The 22,141-nt window shown below is 43.6% G+C and overlaps 1 protein-coding gene across 1 annotated transcript in view; it reads left to right on the top strand.

Moving 5' to 3' along the window:
- Window positions 1-22,141, top strand: part of LOC138284407 (mucin-2-like) — a 1,933,778-nt gene that overhangs the window by 482,324 nt on the left and 1,429,313 nt on the right. The window contains exon 11 of the mRNA XM_069223144.1: window positions 15,549-15,653. Coding sequence (XP_069079245.1) covers window positions 15,549-15,653 — 105 coding nt within the window. The remainder of the gene's footprint in view (window positions 1-15,548; window positions 15,654-22,141) is intronic.

Raw genomic sequence — 22,141 nt, 5'->3', positions numbered from 1 at the left:
AGCTGTATGCCTTCTCTGGGTCTGTCTGGCGGTCTGCACCTACTGCTGTATCCTATATCCTTGATCAGCTGAAATTGAAAAAAAGAGACTGTGTCAATGTTTAGGATAAGTGAATTGGGTACAGTCCTGCCCACGTGTGCTTTGTGTTGTGGTATTGTCATGCACTTCTCCAAGATGTGGTCACATGATGTGTCACTCACATCGGTGTACTGTTGTTTACAGGGGACTCTTTAATCTATGTGATGTCAAGAGCAGTGCATCGGCAGATGCTTCATACAATTCTACATCCTACCTGCCCTGTTAATGCAGAAGAATTTGGTGGTAGCTATTTGCAGGTGCTCTAGTCCACTCAATGTTATCTGTTCACACTACAAGTGTGAAGGGATGTAATGTGAATGAGATTTTTTTCATGGAGGTTCTTCCTAGGTAGGTGGTAACATACCAGACATGGCTTACACAGACATAATCGTGGGTCCATGGTCATTTACAGATGTGGGTGGTGACCTACATTAGATTGCCACAGGCCTTTCAGTATAAAATATCCACGACAGCTGACGTAGTACCATTCACATAATATCCACTTACACATACCAATTGAGTGACATGGTGTCACAACTGCCATTGTCAGATCCATGAATACATGTCACGGTGGGGGAGCATTGTGTACATGTGTGATGGCACTTTAGCCAATATGTGCACACAACACATATATCCTGAAGATTTGGGAGAGGTCCTCTACAATCCAGATACACAATTTCCTGCATGGCACGACTCAGAAGGGAAATTAGTACACAATATTTGTGCCATCCTGCACTTGAAATTTTCTTCTGAAAAGACTTGCACACAAGTTGCCTGGCTGGTACACAGTCACACTTGCATCTGGGGGTTGTAGGAGTTCTTCATTGTATGCCAGATTGTATTTGTGTGTGCGGGAGCACCTTCCAGCTGAGACTGCTGCCTCAGAGGCATCCTGCGTGATGGGTGTGTGCCTCATTACACAGCACACATAGGACATGGTAGTGATGTTGATGATTACTATTCATTTGGATAGTTACACATCACCTGCCCATGAGCCGTGGTTTGTCACCTTGTACCTAGTTCCTGGTGTGGGGTCTATTACACGCCTGATGTACTGTGGGAGTCACAAGGGGACACCCCCACAATGGACATGAAACACCTCCCTTGCACACAGTGATGGTAGCCATGATTTCTGCCTGCTATGCATTGCTCTGTGCCTTTACCCAATGCAATATCTACAAAACTGGCTTTAGATGTATTCACATGTATGGCTGGGGGATTTGCATTGCATATATGACATGACACATGGTGCATGAATGTTGAGCAGGCCTCGTACCGAATTCCCTATCTGTGTTGGCAGACACTGAGATATGTAATATGTTAACCAATTCAAATAGTTAGTGGGTCGGTTAGGTACTTGTGTTTTGCTTACCTACAAGTAGGCCCTTGCCATATTGTCCATCCTCGATCCGGTCATTTATGAATGAGTGCCGGAATATGTATGCATCATGCACACTGCAGGGGTATTTTGGCAGCACAGTGGTCAACAATGGCCTGGACTTTGAAGGAGTGGGTATGTCTCCTATTGCAGTAAAGATTGGCAGTTGGATCAGGAGGAACCAATTACACAATCATGCAGTCCCTGGCACCTAGCATAATCTGGGAACCCAGAGAAGGCCTAAAATACTTGTTTGATCTCCTGCTGCAGTTGCTGGGTGTTGGGTAAGAGTATGTAGTGGGGTGTCAGAGGGGTGATGGCATCAAGGACCCAGGTTAGGAATGAGGAGAATGGTGGCTGGGAGATTCCAGCCACTTGGGGTCCAGTTATCTGGAAGGCCCCGGAGACCAGCATATGAAGTACAGCCATGGTTTTTGTATGTGGAGGGATGATGGTTATCCTGTCCACTGTTGCCTGGAGTCTTGACACAATTGGAAGCAGCAGCTGTACTATGGACTCCCTCTCAGATGGTAATGAGTAATTACCTGTTACTCCCTGAGTCAAATTAGTGACACGCTGTCAATATATGTACTCCCTTCAACTGCACTTCCTCAGTGGTGCAGGTGATGGTGATAGTGCTGGTGGAGGTAATGGTTATAGTTGTGGTCTTTTTGGGTCTTCAAGTTGCAGCAGGAGTTGGTCCATTGTCTCTTACAGCTTGCCAGAGTGATTTGGGTTTGTTCTCCTTATATACCAGTGCCAATGTGTAATTTTTATGCCTGGTCCGAAGCAGTGTTACTTTTTTGATGTATTTGAGACTCTGCGCATCTTTTGCGCATGAAGCAGCATTTTTCAATTTCCTTGTAAACACGGTTTCATCAGTTCGGCATATCTTTCAAAGAGGGAATACCTACCTTGAATATCATTCTTGATACATGATACAGCCAGATCTGATGCAAGGAAAAATTACGCACGGGAGAGAAACGTGACATTAGAGACCTCTAGCGTCACTTTGTAAATATGTAGCAGTGAATGAGCTGCTGCTGCATCTAAAAAATGTATGTAGCAGCAGCGCAAGCTCCTTGTAAATTAGGGGCCAGATGTAGGTACAAAACAATTAGCGACTCGCACCAGCAGGTACAATGTCCGTGTACAATTTGCGACTCGCACCCGGAGTCGCAACGCAGATAGCGAGTCCGCTGTCTGCGAGGTCGCTGTTTGCGACCGCGCAAAAAACGAACTCGCAATTTGTGTGTGGGTGTCACAAATTGCGAGTACCATGTAAATTGATTGCAGGTGCTGCAGAACACTCCAGAAACCACTCCAGAACACTCTGGAAACCCTTCCTGGCACATGATGATGACATCACAGCCAGGAAGTTTACTAATACACCTGGGAGGAGGGAGGACCACACCCATTTTAAACTGCTGCACAGCCAACAGGAGGAACAGCAGCTACAATGGCTGAAACACCAAGAAAAAGAAAACTCAAATTTTCTGAGAAGGAGCTGGAGGTGCTGACAGAAGAATGCTGTCAGCACTATGATGATCTCTTCGGAAAGGCAGCCCTCAATGTGCCAGAAGCAACCAAAAAACAACTCTGGCTGGAGATCCAAGAAAAAGTGAACTCCCTGGGGGTGAGCCACAGGAGTGTGGAAGAGATCAAAAAACGGTGGTATGACCTCCGCTCCCGGACCAAGGAGAGGGTGGATGAAAGGCTCCGGGAGATGAGAGGCACAGGAGGAGGACCATCATCCGTACCACCACCCACACCCCTGGAAGAAAGGGTGGAGGAGACCCTGGAGCAGGAGGCAGTGACAGGAATAGGAGATCTGGACACCTCTGAGCCCACTACATCAACCGGTGAGTACCCTGTGATATGCCTGTACCCCCATCAATGCCATACCCCCACCCACCATGTACATAGGGGCATGCACAACCAAGATAGCTCCATTACAGGGTAGCAAATACCAGAATGATGCATTATGGGAAATGTAGTCAAGTAGGCAGTTCATAGGCAAATGTTTATTAGGAAGTGTGCAACAGATAGTAGACACTGACAGTCTGTTCCCCATGTCCCACAGGTCTCCCACAAGACACCACCACAAGCCACAGCAGCCAGCCCCATGAGGACAGCACAGAAGCTGCCACCACTCCCACCTGCACGACCAACACCATCCCTGTGATGTCAACACCTGCTGCAACAGTGGTTCAGGAGGCTGCGCCAGCAACAGCCAGGAGTGCCATAGTAGAGCACACAGGGCATCCACCGCTGCGCAGGCGACGCAGGTTCAGGAGAGCAGAGCTGCAGGCTGAGTCCGGCCGTCCATCTACCACCAACAGCGAGGCACAGCTGCTCCGTGGTCAGCGCCTGCAGAACAATATGTTAGGGCGTATTAGTGGGGTGCTGCACTGCTTTGTGAGAAGCAATGAGGCCAGCATGCAGCAGCTCCATTCCCAATTGGACGTGATTGGCACAAACACTGGGGACCTAGCCCTGTCCATGAGGGAACTGGTGGCAGGACTACTGTCACAGGACGAGGGTGGGCGGCGCATAGACCGTCAGCTGCTACAGAGGCTTGACAGGATGGCCACATCAATTGGCAGACTGGCAGTTAACACCACTGGCCTGTCGAGAAGGACAGTTGGCCTCCAAGTAAAAATGGGCCACTTTGCAGGGGATGTGGCTAGAGGCCTGGGCCGGATCACACATGTGATCGATTTAATGGAGGCACAGCATCTGTCCAGGGGCACAGGGGACACACCCCAGGACAGCGAAGAGGGCTCTACAGTGAGCAGTGTCTCTGCCACTGACACTAGGGTGCTCCGGAGTGGGAGTACCAGGCAGAGCACTGCAGAACAACCGGGGACCAGCCAGGCTGGCAGAGGCCGCCGTAGGACATAGACTGGACCCTGTCCCTGATGTAGGGGCACATGACACAAATGTTCCCCATGCATGGTTTGCTTTTTGATGTTCATGAACAGTTAGTAATTGTAAATAGTTGAATTTCTGCACATATTAACTAGTTTCTTTGTTCCACTTAACAAATGGAGTTTTTGGTCAATAGGTGAGTATGGTTGAAGTTGACACGTACCTTCCAAAGTATTGGGTTGCGATGTGTTCCCGTCTCAGTCTTCCTTGATTTGCTATACTCCGATCCCCATGATGGCGATGTGGTTGCTCCTGCTCATCATCCTCTGAATCAGGGTCTGCAGGGGTGAGAGGTAGCCCACGTCGGGTGGCAATATTGTGCAGGATGGCGCATGCAACAACAATTTTGAATGCTGTAATGGGGGTATACTGGAGGGCACCTCCACTGAGGTGGATGCATCTGAACCTTGCTTTCACCAATCCGAAGGTGCGTTCTATTATGTTCCTCGTCCTCTTATGTGCACTGTTGTATCGCCTCTCGGAATCATTGCTGGGAGTTAAGTACGGAGTCATAATCCATGGCCGTAGAGCATATGCACTGTCACCTGTTGGGCACAAACATTACACTGTTAGAAAGTCCTGGTTGGTGTGCACAGTGACCTGTGTGTATGTTTACGAGGTGTATGCAGCTCTACCTAGGAGGTATCCGTCTCCAAACTCCCCACGTTCCAGGCGTTGGTGTATCCCACTGTGCCTAAAAATGTAGGAATCATGGGTACTGCCTGGAAATTTCGCTACAATGTCGGTGATGACATAATGGGCGTCACAAACAACCTGAATATTGAGTGAGTGGGTACACTTTTTGTTGCGGAACAGATGTTCCAGGTTTGCAGGGGGGCATATTTGAATATGTGTCCCATCTACACACCCTATGACATGGGGAAAGTTGGCAATCCGGTAAAATTCCAACTTGGTGCTGTTAATTTCTGCCTCATTCCTGGGTAGGTATATGAAGTGAGACATGTGTGTGAGTATGGCATCTAGGAATGCCCTGAGGAACCTTGACAGTGCACTTTGAGATACCCCACCTGCCACAGCAATGACCCCCTGATAGCTCCCTGAGGCCAAGAGGTGCAGTGAGCATAGCACTTGCACATGCGTAGGGATGGCGCAGCCGCGCAGCGTCTGGCGTTCTAGCTGTGGTTTTAGTAATTCTATTAATTCTAGTATGGCTGCGCTGCTAAGGCGGTATTTGTCATATATCTCTTCCTCAGCTTGCTGGAAGAGTGTCTGCCTTGTTCTGTAAATCTTCTCCTGTCTCTGGCTCCTCCTCCTCCTCTGCTGGGCTGGGTGGGCTCTCCTCCTCACTGCTATCAGGTATATCTCCGCCATCTTGAGTAACCCAGATGCCTTCTGGGTCTCCTTTTATACTTTGGTAATGGTTACCACCTGCTCTGAGTTGGTGGTAAATGGGACATGCAAACTGGGCTTTTTGCGACTAGTCGCAATTTGCGAGTTGCAATTGCATATGGTTTGCGACTCGCAAATTGCGACTTCCTATTTGCGGGTCGCAAAATGGGGTTGCAATTTTTTGCGAGTCGCTAACGGCTCGCATCGCTTTTTGCGAGTCGGAAATGGGATTTTTGCATCCCATTTCTGATTTTGCACAGTCGCAAATAGCGATTCGGGCCATTTGCGACTCGCAAAACTTTGCTACATCTTGCCCTAGGTCCTTAATGTCACCAGTTGCTTCAAAAATCAATAACTTAACCTTAGGCTCCACCCATAGTATTTATCTTTCACCCCATGCTATATTGTCAGTTTGAAATGTCATTCTACCACCCCTGGACTACTTGAAGGCAATGAATCAGGTCCTGTTTTATATTACAAAACCACACAGAATCATCACACATTTTGGGGGCTGACATAGAAATATTAGATTTGCAAAAAGTAGTGGGAAATTGCATACTGACTTTGTGAAACCAGTGAATCTTTTTACACTGCTCTATGCACTATTGGGTCAGTTCTCAAAATCAACATTCAGAGTCGCCCACAATCTAACCTACCTCATGAATATTAATGAGATAGATCAGAAATTGTGAATTATCTTGAGTGGATGCAATCACAGGGATCGCTATAGTTGGAGTCACCATGTCAGGATTGCATTTAAATAAGCTGCATTTTTTAAACCAGCCTCAAAGAAACAGGACTGTGTTAAAAAAAATAAAAAAATGTAAACTGTATCTGAAAATGGGCAGAGATCCAGATGACCACTGCCTTGGCTGTGTTCCAGAGGACCGCTGCAAAAATTCAAACAAACCTTTTTTTAACATTGACAAGGAGGAAGGGGTCCCCTATACAAATGGGTTACCACCTTCTTTGAAGAGTCAGTATCTTTTAATGGTTTACAACCAAAATTACAGATGAAAACCATTGATGCACTGCATTGCGAATCACAATTTGTAAGGGACGCCCTACCATGCTCTCCCAACTAGTGATCTTGTATACATTTCTAAACAAATTTTGCAATTCTTTAACCATTTACTGAATTGCAGAGTGGGCTTAGTTCATAGTAAAAAGTAATTAGAAGTTTCAAACCCCATGATTTGGCAAATTTTAGTGGTTGCAACAGCTAAATGGCTTAGTACCTTTGGCCCTAAGTTCTTTTATCCTACATATGCACTGTAATGAGAAAGCAGTTTTTCGTTTGCTCGATCTTTTTTCAATGCATCAGGATTTTTAAAATATATTAGTCAGGAGTGTGAAAAAACCTGGCTGCTTGCAGAGGGTCCCTAACTTTTTGCCCCCATTTTTTACTTTTTGACTCTGATGGTGCCCTGGGTACTGATAACCAGTCCCAGGGCCTGTGCTCTGTATAAAATAAGTATGCAAATTAGGCTAATTATAATTGGCTATGTCAACCTACTAAAAAGCCCCTAGTATATGGTAGAGCATGTAGGCTTATGGACCCCAGCATAGATAGTGCACCCATATGTGCACTGTTGAGGTACCCAGTGTCATTTTAAAGGCAGGCCTGCCTTGCTGGCTGCTTTTAAATTAAAGTTACATGCAAATTCGACTTTAGAATTAAAAGTAGTTCCAAAGTCTTAAACTACCTTATTTTTATATATAGGTCAGCGCATTGGGAGGCAGTCACTGACTTCAGGGCAGGAGCCCTTTAAAAACAACGTCGCGCTCCCGCTACCGCGGGACGCGCGCGGACGGCGCCCGGGCAAAGCCTGGGCTAAGGGCGGGCCCGTCTTGCGCCCGTCATCGCCCGTCAGAGGCTGGGCTGGGCCACCCCTCTTTCGTGTCCAGTGGAGGGTGACTATTTATACCTATTAACACTTGGAGTATATTTTTGAGTTTTATAGTGGGTTTTTAATAGTTTTAATTTTATTTATTAGTTTGTTTTGCTTGTTGTTTTGTTGTTGAAACTTTTTTATTGTAAAAATGGGCAGGAAAAGAGGCCCGTTAACTGGTCCATTGGGGGGTGGTGGTGGCGGTAGTAGACACGGAAGTGGCACCACCACATTGGATTCCTTCCTCGCAAGAGCTGTCGGGGTTGTTACAAAGGAAATTGATCTGGCGGAGAGGAGGTTATCCATGGAACTGGAGGACTGGCGCCAGGCCCCAACAGATAGTGGTCCTCGTGAGGTCGTGGATGTGGAGTTGGCTTATCCGGGGGGGGAACCAAGGTGCTGCTATGGCTGCTGAGCCAATAAAGACAATAGAGGGTTCTGGTGGCCAAGGCCCCTCTAGAAGAAGTAAAAGACTTCCATTATCTTCTCCCCCGGCCTGCCCCAAGGATAAATGTAGCCCTCCACCGAGGAAAAAAAAGGTCCTAAAGAAATTGATGCCCAAGTCGAAAACACCTCTCCTGGAGATTCCTAAGGGTACGAGCAATGAACCTGCACCTTGCCAGCATCTGGGTTGTGATGCAACTATTTTTTTGTCAAAATTTCGGGAAATGATTCAGGAGATTTTGTCCCCCATTTTGGCGAAATTATCAGCCATAGAAAAAGCAGTCTCTTTGATATGTGTGCAAGGAAGTCAAGGGAGGCATTGTGTAGGTGGATGTGTGGCTCCGACCAGGCGATCCCATTCCAGTGAGGAGTTGTTCCTGCCAGAGGAAGCTGCGGGGCTTTTGGGGCCTTGGGAAAAACATCTCAGCTATTGGTTAATCCTGTAATTTCTGGTGGTCAGGGTGCTTGTGTTGAGACTGCTCCGGCTGCACCGACTTCTCTAATAAGGGCTGATAGGACTATCAATATGCTTAGCTGTAGTAGGCAGCCTGATCCTGATTCTGTGGCAACGGGGGGGGGGTCGGCCAACAGCTGGTTTGGAACGATAATCTGAATCCGCCGACGGCCAGGCCTTCATTGGCCTGTTTGGATCTCCCCCCAGCCTGTGCCCCCTATGTGGTGGTGCTGACGAATGTACCTGCTCTTGCTCCTGGGGCAATTGAGTCTACGGACCAACTCACAAATAAGGTTGGATATTGGTTGAGTAAGTACTGTGATTTTTCATGTAGGGTTTTAAGGATATTTTGTTTGCTAGAAGAATTGGCTGGGTTGGGCCCAAAAATAAGGTGGGGAATGAAGATTGTATTATTATAAATGTTAGATATCCTGCCCTGACTCAAAGGCTCCTTTCTACCCATCGTCCTGCTGTTCTTAGAGCAGGTTCAATGGGTATGGTCCCTCTGGGTTATTTTTATGACCACATGCAATTGAGTGCTGGGGTGTCTCTTGGCTTTGGTAGGAATCCCCCCCTGGGTCAGAATAGCCTGCAGGCAACTAGCAGAAGAACTGTTATCAACAGTAATTTATCCTTGGAAGGGGTGGATTGACAATGCGCCAAGACCCTGGCTATACAGGAAGAGGTACCTCCACAGAGTAATCTTATTTCATGGAATATTGCCGGCTATGATGCTAAGTTATCTGATCAGGCGTGGGTTGGGTGTGTGGCTAACTATGATGTTATCATGCTTCAGGAAACCTGGTCGGATGGGTTGTCTGTGTGGGATGGGTATGACAGATATGCAATTCCAGCTGTGCAGTCTCTTAGTGGCCGCTCGAAAGATGGCCTGGTTACCCTAATTCGCCTCTCCAAGATAGTGGGTGCTTTTCAAATTAATTGTAACCACCAAGGTATATTGTTGGTATGGGTAATCTTCTCCAATAACTTTAATATTTTACTGGTAAACTTCTATAACGCTGTGTGGGATGTGGGGTGCCAAATTGGGGCCCTGTTCCCTGTTCTTCAGGTTCTGAAATATAAACTGGAGGAGGTGGGGCTGGAATTCCGTGCTGTTGTCTCTGGAGATTTTAATGTTAAGCTGGGAATGCTCAGTACTGTGGTTAATCCCTTTATCTGTGACTGCGAGGATCACTTAGCGGACAGTCTGCAGGACTCCAGAGGCAGGGATCTAATTAAGGAACTCAGGAAGATGGACCTTCTGAATTTTTGTGATATAGAAGCAGTAGGCACTCACCAACTCCCAACCTATGTGGGAAGAGGGTGTGGATCCACTATTGACTATATTTTTGTGTCTCCACCTATGAAAGATCTGGTGATTGGGGGTGAGGTGTTAGGGGAGTGTTTCAGCGATCATAATCCCCTTATAGTGTCCTTTAAACTCCCTGGGGCCCTACGTAAATTAGGACGAGGTAGGCCTGTAGCAGTGGTGATAAAGGACCAGGGTAGGCGGCTTGGGTGGAAGCAAGTAGATTCCCAAAAAGTTGTAGGAAGGGTGGTGGGGGAAAATCTACATTTATTTATGGAAACACTCTTGATAGAGGCTCCAAATCCTAAGACTGTTATGGATGCTATAACAGTAGTAAATGCAGCAGTTAGAGACTGCCTTTGTTCAGTAGGCAGCCCCTCCAGTAAACGCAAACGTGGCTGGTATGATAAGGCCTGCTATGATGCAAGGGAAAACCTAAAGATGGCCACTAAGAAACATCCTAGAGATTGGGTCCTCATAAAAGAAGCTAGAATGAAGTATAAAAGGGCCCTGAGTGATAGCAAACTAAAACATAAAGATAAAGCCTGGGAAGAGCTAGAGCGTGCCATAGCTCTGAAGGACCCTGGCTTGTTTTGGAAGGTGGTAAATAGAGGTTCCTTTGAAACTGAAACATCTGAGGGCCTTGGCTGTAACATCGCCCCGGAGGCCTTGGCAATTCACTTTTGCAGAATTTTTTAGGGTACTCCCTTAAGAAATAATCAGGAGAATGTGTATGATATGGCTCCTAACCTAGCAATCAGGTTTTCGCTCCAGGAGGTTATTGATGCGATACAGAGTAGCGCAAGTAATACAGCCCCGGGCCCAGATTCGATCCCTATGGACTTGTATAAAGCTAACCCCCAGTTATGGGCACCTATTCTCTTAAATGTTCTCAATGCAGCAGTTTCTGTGGGCATTCCTGCCTCTTGGAGACTGGCATGTATTGTCCCAGTGTTTAAAAAGGGCGATCGAAATGATCCTAAGTCTTATCGCCCTATTTCTCTCCTGGACTCTTCAGCAAAGATTCTGGGATGGATTATTTTAAGGCGTCTGAAGGCCTGGATGATAGGAAATGATGTTTTAAGCCGGGACAAGTATGGTTTTAGGGAAGGCCTCGGTACGCGAGAACAATGTCTCAATCTATTGATGATGATTGGTAAATACACGCAGGCCAGGAAAGGTACCCTTTATCTTCCTTTTATGGACCTTAGCTGTGCCTTTGATAAAGTGAACCGGTCTATATTATGGGAGAGGTTAAATCAGTTAGGGTTGGATCCTAATATTGTAATGCTGCTCCGATATCTCCATTCTGGGACGGTTGCAAATGTGAGGGTGGGGCCTAATGGGGAATGCTCAGAGGCTTTTAAGCTTTCAAGGGGTATGCGCCAGGGGTGTGTCCTGGCTCCTACTTTGTTCCTCCTATATACAAATGGATTGTCTGATTTTTTGATGGAACACTGTAGAGATGTCCCAAAGGTGAATGGTATTGATATCCCTGTGTTGACGTACGCGGATGACGCGGTCCTCATGGCCCGCACTATGAATGGTCTCCGGGAAATAGTTAGAGCCTATGCCACCTTTATGTCAGCTTTGGGTTTGGAGGTCAATTTGAAGAAATCTCATTTTATGGTTTGTGAAAGACCCTTGAGCAGGGTGGGGGAGCTAAGGGTGGAGGATCAAATTATTAGCAGGGTCCATGAGTTCCCATACTGAGGGGTCATTTTTGATGAGAAAGGATCTTGGAAACCCTGTATTGCCAGAAGGGGTGTGCTTTTTCATGCAACAGTTGGTGCGACTTTTAACTTTGCTGTAAGGGTAGGTAGTAAACCTATCAAGCATTTGCTTGAAATTTATAGGCGGAAATGCCTCCCTGTCCTGCTGTATGGTGCGGCACTTTGGGGGTATAGGGATACCCGAGCCCTTACGTGGAGGAAAATCGGTTCTGCAGAAGGCTATTGGGAGTTGGACAAAATATCACTGGTTTTTGCCTTCACCTGGAACTGGAGATTGAGTTTGTGCAGGACACTATCCAGTTGGCTCCCCTTCTGTTATGGATCTCAATCTGGAGTAACGAACATGCCACTTTTAATAGGGATATCTTAAGGGATTGTTTGGCTTGTGACAATGCAAAGAATATTCCCTGGCTGACGCATATAAGGAAGATGGCTCATGACCTGGGGTGGCCTGAATTGTTTGACTGTCCTGAGGGCCTGACTAGCTATGATAAGAAATGGGTTAAGGATAATTTTTTGAGAATCCAGGAGACCAAGAGGGAGGGGGAGGCCTTAGGGGAAAAATCGATCAGGGATTTCATCATGCTAAAGATGTGGGTGGGTCCTGAGCGCTATCTCTTAGAGATAAAGGATGTGAGGGAAAGGTCTCTTATAACTCGATTCCATCTGGGTATAATTAGAAGTAATCTGTGTTTCTCGCTAGGTCAATATGGGGAAAAATTTATTAGACCCTGCCCCTGTGATGGGGTGTCCCAACAAACCTTGCCCCATTTTACATTGTTTTGTGTTTTTTATGCACCGTTTAGAACTCGATTTTTATTACCTCTCCTAAGGCCCAAGGGTTTCATGCAATATCGTCCTGCTTTTATGTGGTTGCAAATGGCCTCTGATGTATTGGTGTGGAAGGGCCTGGGATCATTTCTGAAGGGAGCTATTACTTGGCGTAAAAATGTATAGTTTTTAGAATTAATTCTTCTATCTTATTGTTTTTTTAGGAATTAGGTTTTTATATGTTTATATTTTTGATGGGTGTTTTTACTATATATGGTTTTATTGTTATATTAATAATGTATTGGTGATTATTTGCTGTAATGGATGAATTTTTTCATACCGAATAAAGTTTAGAAAGACAAAATATAGGTCACACCAAAAGTGTGCCGTACGTGCCCCTAGGGCTGCGTGCCATTTAACAATAAGCAGGGACCTTATTAAAATAGTTTTATAAGCCCTGGTGAGGTAAAACAGACAAATTCGTTTTTCCCTCAATGTAGTGAGTGACCTCCATAGGATAGAATGGCGAGACTTTATTTTAATTTTTAAATTCCCCTTTAGTGTCAGATACTTCAAGTTTGGTATCAAAATAATTGTTAGAATACATCCCACAACTTACAATAGTTGGATTTGATATAACTTGTTCAGGTAAAGAGTTTTAAACTCTACCTAAAAAGTTACCATCTTCAGCCCTGTAGTGTCCTGCTCTGATGGGCAAGCCTCTGGCAGCCTGCCCAGGCTGCCTTGATGAGGTTTGAAGTAGCCTGGGCTAAACACAAATAGATGTGCAGTGGGGAGGAGAACTTCCCCCAGCAGACGGAGAAGCAGGAAGGGGAAAGGGCTGTCAAATTTTTCTTCAAAGGCAGGGAAGGACATTTGGAGGAACCCAGCACCTCCCCCATACCCTGCAAACACAGACAATTAAGTGCCCCCTGATTAGATTAGGAGAGGGCAGGAGAAAGGTATGTTTAAGATTTGTAGCCAAACCAGTGGGTTTGCTCAGCCAGATGTAACATCCATAAATCAGTTTCAGCCATGATGATTTTTGAGGAATGTTGCTTCCTGGGATTGATTTTTGCCACGCTTCCCATGAAGTGGTCATCACCGGGGGAAGGATCATGTACCTGATTAGAGAACCAGGACCCCCCCCCTGTTTTTCACCCAGGTGCAAGGATAAATATGGCAGAGCTGCACCCACACCTCAGATCCCCACCAAATCCCTACAAGGAAAAACATCAGAAGAAGAAGGACTGCCCTGCTGGACCCCTGACCTGCACCTAGACACTGCACTCTGAAGTACTGCACCAGCTGCACACTTGGGCTTCACCACAAGAAGGACTTTGCCTGGCTTCAACTGGTTCAAGGAGGGAATGTCTGTTTGCTACAGGTACAAAGGAGCTGTCCAGAGTCCCCTGCATCAAGTACTGCAAGCAGTGCCCAACTGACCAGTGTCCAGTGGCCATTTGAGAATTCTGACCAGGTGCATTTTGGGAATTGTAGTCCCAACTCCCAAGGAAGAACTCAGAGCTTCTGGAACCTTGGATCAAGTTGTGGACTCTTCAAGGACCCAAAAAGGACCTCTGGAAGAAGATCCAGAAATTTGGAGACGTTTGGAGCAACTCCATAAGTTGAAGAGGTGCATTGTGGGAGTTCTAGTCCCAGACCCCAAGAGGCAAACCAGAGCCTCTGAACCCTTGGCTGGTGCTGTGGACCACTTTCCTGAATCAAGAAAGACTTCTGAAAGTAAGTATGACAGTGTTGCCTTGTGGGTAGCCTAACTTTGGACTTTGTCTCTTTCCAGTGTGACCTTTTTTAACCCTTTCAGTGCTAGTTGCTTCTATGTGCTAGAAAACATTAATCCTTTAAAAATTCACATCACCGGTTCCCATATCCGATTTTAGTCATTTTAAAGATAAAAACATAATCTATTTTTATAATTTGGTATTGGATTTTTTATTGTGTTTTGTCTTTTACTCATTTACTGTTGTGTTATTTTTAAATGCTTTACACACTTGTCTCCTAAATTAAGCCTTGTCACTGATGCCAAGCTACCAAGAGTTGAACTGGGTTTAATTTATTGAGACCTAACTGGACCTAAGTTGAGGTTAGTGGCCAATTGCTAAGTGTAGGTACTTACCTGCCCTTCCCAATAATCCATTTTCCAACAACAAGTCACAGTGCAAGTCAGCATTGTCAATGGTTGTTGTATCCGAATGTTACAAAACAGAGATTCAGACACAAGATTTCTCACAGTATAAGGCAGTAAAATATCTTTCAAAGTTTTTTTAACGCGTTATGCTCACATCACCCCATGCTTTGTCACTATCATTTTTTAGCAACTTGCTTCTCTAGCTGCTTACATCTTTGCTAATAATTGCTTCTGTCTCTCCCACCAGCGAGGATTAGCTTACGTAAACTGCCACGTTTTCTCGGGAGAATGGCCCGCTCTCTATGCTGAGTTAAACTTCTGTATATTTGACGAAATAAAAGATTGGCGAATGTCAACTTGTTTATAAAACCCTATCTGAGGAAAGGTTAACTTGCTGAATATAAAAAATGGTGACAACTTCAAATATAAAGTCATTGGGGACTCCTTAGCATAGTCTGTATCTGGGTGAGGATGAAAAACTGCACAAAATCTTTCCAAAAAACAGAAATTAGATGTTTCCAAATGAAAATGCATCTACAGACAAAATATTTTAGCTACGAATAGCTAAGAACGAATCCCAAGTTGTTTGTGACAGAGGCGTGTATGGTATTATGCCTGAGCAATTTCATATTTTCATGCTGACAAGTGCCGTGCTGGGTAGTTGTAGAGCTGTGTAAATGAAGCCAATAAATACTCCAGTGGATGCATTCCTTTGTGTGTTTAACTGCTGCGTGCCAACGATATCTCTGGATCATAACGGCGCAAGCCCCAGTTCCGTATTGTATACCAGTTTGCATTGTACTTTAGTTTAAGAAGTGTGCATTACAGTGAAATATATTGTCTCATCATTAACACGCCTACAATTGCACAATTGCACCTTTTCCTTTATTCTCTCTATTTCTCTTCCTGCTGATGGCGCCTATAAAATTGTCCCAACATCCCAACAATCCTGCAATCTTTTACTACCTTAGATCGACCTGCTACTATGTGTTTTTTTAAATGCATGTCAACATGTTCTTAATTCGTACTAAATACCAACGGTATGTTTAACGTTTTCAGCTATGCAATGACAGTTCATTCGTCGTTGAAGGCTATGTGGAACCACTCTGTGATGGAGGAAGCGAAACTGTGTTGAAATATGTTTTCTTTCGCATCAACAATGAGGTATGGTTTGAGAAACCTTAACTACGATACATGGGGATAGGAAGAGCATATATGCAATTTTTAGGAGATCAATGGTCACCTCAGATCTTGTGTTGTTTGTGTCCTTAAAACGAAAAAATGTAGTCGTGCACTCTCCCTAGTCCAGATTCACCATCAGCTCACAAATACATCATAAATAGTCAATGCACAGTCTCAGGGCCTAAACCACTTAGCTCTTAAGATAATTACTTGTACCTTTATAAATTAAGAATTCTTAAGTGCCCTGTTAAATTTCAATTGAGGGAATGCACAGGGTGAGTGAGGGAAGTCTGAAGATAAACCACATATAAGTGTGGTCCACGCCAGCTCGAAGTTTATTATTTTTAATATTCACAAACATTTTATATGCATTTGCAAGACACCTATCTGGACACCAAAGTTCCAAAATGTGTAAAGGAGCACATATCACTCCACATTTCACTTGGAGCATGAAGGAAGAAAGAATATAAGAGGGAAGCATCTTTTGTATTGAGGGAAGAAACTATTTCGAAAATTAATTTGAAAATGTGTAATTCTCCAATACCAAATTAGTATATATTGCATAGTTATATGACATACACAAACCTATGGGTATGAACACAGTGGAAGAGATATTTGATGATAAATTACACATTTAAAATGTTTCCTTACGACAGATGTACGATACTCCTGTGTTGGACTTTAGTCACTTCCCCCAACAGGTATAACATAAGAAGGGACTCCAGGCATTATTTAGGGTTTGCCAAATGTATGATATCTGCCAAACGGTGTTTGGACAAAATATCGGAAACAAAAAAATCATGGAACAGAATATTGTGTCAAAAATATGGAGGACAAGAAATTCATGAATGTCATTTTCTGTGGGTAAGTAAAGTTTTAATATATTTAACTGCACATAAATGTATCTTAACAATAAAAATATCTTCAAGTTACGTATATCTGGAGTCAAGAATAGTAAATGTATACTTATCTATTTGCAGTCATCTTCTCGATATTCTTGTCTTCCATATTTGGAAACAGTATTTTGTCCACACAATATTTGTATTTCTGATATTCTGTAACTGACCCCTGCCAAACTATAAATAAGGGTGCATAGATGTCAATGTCACTCTAAATACGACAGTTATGACATACACCAATTTTTGCAGATATCCTCTCCAGCCAAACTCTAAATAGGTTGTAACTTACATTTGTTTTCATAGATTAGGCCCATTTGATAACCAGCACAAAAAATAACTATCTAGGTGATAACTTCCCTTAACAAGCACTGGCAAAGCCAATCTGTCTGGACTTTCACATAGCTGCCCTAACTCAAGTAATAATTAAATGTCTTTTTTGAGTTAGAAGAAACAGGGTGAAGTCTTAAACAAGAACTTTAATAGATGTTCCTCTGAAGCTGGAATACCTCATTTTGTTACTAAATGTCCCTCTTGGGTAAGATGTAACTGCTTCAAATGTCCTTGACAAAACTGAGTGTGTGTAAATAAAATGTATATATCCACTTTTGCTACTCTAATAAATTGTACTTGATTTTGATTGGACAGGTAAATATGGTAATGCTGGTATATGCTGATGAATCAATGTCACAACTTTCAACCCATGTCTAGCTTGCTATGGAAGACTTGTAAAAACAATCTATACATATAGGTACTAGCACTCACTGGCTAAGCCATGTACCTTTTACTAAATTGTTGGAATACAGTTTCTTTGAGTGCCACTATTTTTAGGTCCCACTGAAATGGCCACTGTTTTACATTACAAGCAGAGGTAGGAAGAAGAAAAATGCAAGCCCATTTAAATACGCACACACACACACACACATACACACACACACATGCACGCACACACACATGCACACACAGAGATATATATATATATATATATATATATATATATATATACGTCCAGTTGAAGGTGTTTGCTGAAACGCGTAGAAATTTGGTCAGGACAGCGCAATGGTGAATTTGTTCTGAATCTGTTACTATGGCTTTTTCTACAATAAATTGCTGATGGAGGATTTATATTTGAGACTTCTTTGGATCCCTTTCTCCCAATCGAATACGATCCCCGTGACATTGTGCAGCCGTCCAGTGACTTCCTTTTCACTGGGTTTGACCTATACATATATATATATATAAGCCTCAGGTCCACTAGTCATCACTAGGTGTCCTCAGAAGTTGAATGTGAAAGCAATAAAATTCGTTCTTGAAGCTGCAGTTCCACAAGTCGTTACTAGGTGTTTCACACAAATCAAAGGCAAAAGCACTGAAATGCTAACACTAAGACACTGTTCCCATAGCTATCACTAGGAGTCCGTCAAAAGTTGAAAATTGAAAAAGACGCAACTGCTTAACAAGTCTGACACAAAGCTGCAATAACTCATGTTGTTAAATGTCCCTCTTGAGTAAAATGTAATTGCTGCAAATGTCCCTGATAAAGTTGAGGGGTTGTAAATAAAAATGTATCCACTTTTGCTGGAACACTTGTAAAGACAGTCTAGTATATTCAGGTACTAGCAATCACTGAGTAAGTCAAGCACCTTTTATTGTATTGTTGGGAAACTCTTTTTCTGAGTGGCACTATATTAATGTCCCAGTAAAATGCCCACTGACTTATGCTATGGGCAGTGATAGGAAGAAGCAAAAGGCAAGCCAATAGATAAAGATATTTAATGATGGCTTACACACAAAAAAACTTTACTGCAAATATGAAACTGATATTATCAGTGATGTTACCAAAGATGTTATGAGTGCTGTGATATGCAGAGTAATTAGTAGTGCATGGCAAAAGTGCAAGGTATAGTTTTATATATATATATATATATATATATATATATATATATATATACATATATATATATATATAGTTATACATATATATAATTTATGGTTAGGGCGGAATTTAGTCACACACCATGGAAATTCAGCAGTTGTACTTAACAGACCTAACTATAACGTACGCCCCCACAATGCACTACTTATGAACCCACATATTACATCTCTCATGACATGGTCAGTGACGTCACTGATGACATCACTCATGACATTGTTCAGTCAGTGTAAGTGTGTAGAAATGTCTACAAGAGTTAAAGATAGATCCTAAGCTATTGCATAAGTTAAATTATTATTCTTTCAGTGCTACTGATCAGTGATCCTATTTGTAATGTATGTCATCCGAGTGGGCATGTGAGTGTGTACATTTTTATATGAGTGGTTGTGTAAGTGGCTGTACAGTTGTGTAAGTGGCTGTGTCCGCAGGTGTTTTGGTGAGTAATTAGGTTTCTGTGTGGCTGTATGCGTGAACAAGTGTATGTATGAGTAGTTCTATCTGTGAGTGAGTGGTTGTACATGTACTGGTGAGTGTCTGAGGGGTATTATGGCTGAGTGTGTGGCTGTATCAGTGACTGTATGGGTGGGTGAGTGGGTCTGTTCACATCTGTAGGGCTAAGGGAGTGGGTATGTGACTATTTGTGTCAGTGAGTGAGTGGTTATGTTAGTTCTTGTGCAGTTGAGTGAGTATGTCTGTATGTAGCTGCATGAGTGAATGACTCGGTGTCTGAGTGGCTGTGTGTCTATATGACACAGTATCTGAGTGGCCGTATTGGTGAGTTAGTGGGGATATCAGTGGGTGTAAGGGTGTCTGAGTGACTCTGTCAGTAGCTGTATAGGAGAATAGGTGAAGGTATTATTTGCTATGTAGGTGACTGTGGTTGTCTGAATGGTTCTATGGGTGTATAAGTCAGTTTGTGAGTAAGTTGTAGTGTGACTGGCTGTATGATTGAGTGAATGGGAGTGTGAGTGTTTATAAGAATGAGTGGTTTTGTGAGTATTCACATTGGTGGGTCTGTGAGTAATTGTGTGAGTGTGTGCATCTGTGTGTGTATGAGTTGATGTATGTGGGTGTATGAGATGTTTGGATGAGGTGTGAGTGTGTGTGTGTGACTTGCTAGGTGGATGATGTCATTAATAATGTCATCAGTGATGTACTTTGAGAATCGTCAGTGACATCATCAGTGATATCATTGCCCACGACATGAGTGATTTAATATGTGATTCTATAAGCAGTGCATTGTGGGGCGTAATCTATAGTTAGGTCTGGTAACTATAACTGCTGAATTTCTATGGTTTTGTGCGAGCACCTAACTATCACGTCAGTGTAACCTTTTTTTTTAACTGAATTTCTATGTTTTTTTTATTCTATTTCCTAACTATGACGTCTTTGTAACCTATGTTTTTTTAGTGAATTTCAAAGGGTTTTTTATAATCTATTTCCAAAGTAAAACATCCCTGATTTTTTAAGTGAATTTCAATGTTTTATTTCCATTCTATCTTCTAACTATAACGTCTTTCTAACCGTTTGTATTTTACTGAATTTCTAGAGTTTTTTATTATTGTATACATATTGTAATTCATTTTTTGAGGTCAGTAATTTACTATTTCAATGTATAAGCTGATATTTCTGTAAATTATTTTGTTGTTCAGCACTTTTTTATTCTGTTTCCAGTTATCGTGAATGACGTTTGCGAATATCACATAACAACGTAACAAATGGATTTCACTGCACAAAACACTTTTCATTTATCTAAAAAGGAATTCCATGCCCAGTTTCCTCATTTTTACACTTCCACTGGAGATATTTGAGGCATCTTTGGAGCTGTCTGTGATTTTCAAATACTGATAGTGCACTTTGATGTTTTTTTTGTGTGTTAATAACACAAATATAATGACAACTGGTTTAAGTGAGCAGCATGAGCCATAACCTGAACACAAGAGTTCATCTGATGAGGAATCCCCAACAAAGTGGCAATCTGTTGCCTGGGATCTTTTTTACTATCCCCTCTGGGGAGCAAAAAATAGTGGCCAAGCATGTGAAGTGCTTGTTTTGTGAAATGACTCTTTCCAGAGGGACATCTAAGAAATACTCATGTGGGACTACAGATTTGTTGACCCATATAAAGACATACCACAACAAGAAATTGGCAAGAGCTCAGAGAGAGTGCAGTGCAGGAGAAGCATTTACTTGTACTGCAACCCTAAAGACACCGGGAGAGCCAATTCACTCCGAAGTGTAGAAATGTTTGCCAGAGAAGTCTCAAGAACTAAGTAGAATATTGACATTTTGTGTAGCGTGCAGGAAAGTTTTCACAGTAGAAAAAGAGTCAGTTGTTGCAGTTTTGGAAGTAGCAAAGAACCACAAATGTAATTTTTGTCATTGTTTTGTGAATGTGACATATTCACTATTCCTTTAAAATTCAAAATGGAGAAACTCTCTCAACTGGATTTTCTGTTCTTTGCTGAAGTCTTTGATAGCTTTGAGATGTCAGAACAAGAGGCAAGCTCAAGCCAAGCCCTTGGAGCACACTTGCGGAGGAAGGCAGGGTCCTTCCACCAGAGTCAGGGGTCAGCAGGCAGCAGGGTAGCAAGCAGGCCAGCAGTCCTTCCAGCAAAGGAGCCCAGATGAGTCATTTGAGCAGCCAGATAGTCCCTCTGACAGAGTCCAGTTGTAGGTCTAGACCTGTCTGATTTGGTGGAATCACAGAATCAGTATGTATGACAAAAAGTGCCTTTGAAGTGGAGGAAACATCAAGGTGTGGCTATGAAGTGCACAGGCTCCCCTTTCAACCCACCCCAATGTGTCAGGTGCCCTGTGGGGGGTACCAGTCCTTCGTGTGATGCAGGCCACTGAACTTTGAAGTGTAAGAGAGACCCCCTCAACCCTTCCTGCCTGGGAAATCTATCTGTATGCAGATGAATGCAGATGCAGCTGAGTGTCCTGTGTTTATGGATGTCTGGGTGGAATGCACAAGAGGAGCTGTCAACCAGCACCAACCAGATGTGGATTGGAGACAGGCTGTAAGGCACAGATGGCACTTGGAGCAGAGAAATACCTACTTTCAAAAAGTGAAATTTCTAAAATAGCAATGTAAAATTTAACTTCACCAGTAAGTAGGATTTATCACTGTCCTTCCAACCATACCAAACATGACAAGGCTACTCCTTTTAGATCACAAATTACCACTAAAAGAATAGTAGGGACTAGTCAACCCAACTAGTCCTCAGGGGGAGTAAGGGGGCCAGCTTACCTGGCCCTGGCTGGCTCCTTGCTGGGCCTAAAGTCTGTTAGGGGCAGAATTCCTGCCCCTGGGGGCAGACAGGGGGTTCTTCTTTTCAGTTGTCCACGATGCCCATCTGCAGTCTCAGTATCCAGCTGTGAAGCACAGCAAAGAGAGAGAGCTCTCGCCTGTGTAGGACCTTTTAAGTGGGGGCAGAAGTGTAAAGCAGACCTGCCCCGCTAGCCAATCCAGCCATCTCACATCACTTCTTTGCCCCTGTCCCCTCATTCCTGCACAGTCTTCTGCAATAGCTCAAAAAAAATGGTGATGTCCAGAAACTTGGGCCACATGTGCTCTGAAACTCAGCCCCTCCTTCCTCATATTCTTTTCAGGGCTTCTCCGGCCATTCCTGGCAGGG

Source organism: Pleurodeles waltl, chromosome 3_1 (assembly GCF_031143425.1).
Source record: "Pleurodeles waltl isolate 20211129_DDA chromosome 3_1, aPleWal1.hap1.20221129, whole genome shotgun sequence".
Lineage (NCBI taxonomy): Eukaryota > Metazoa > Chordata > Amphibia > Caudata > Salamandridae > Pleurodeles > Pleurodeles waltl.
Note: the sequence above shows the minus strand (reverse complement) of the source record. Positions and strands in the feature narration are given on the sequence as shown.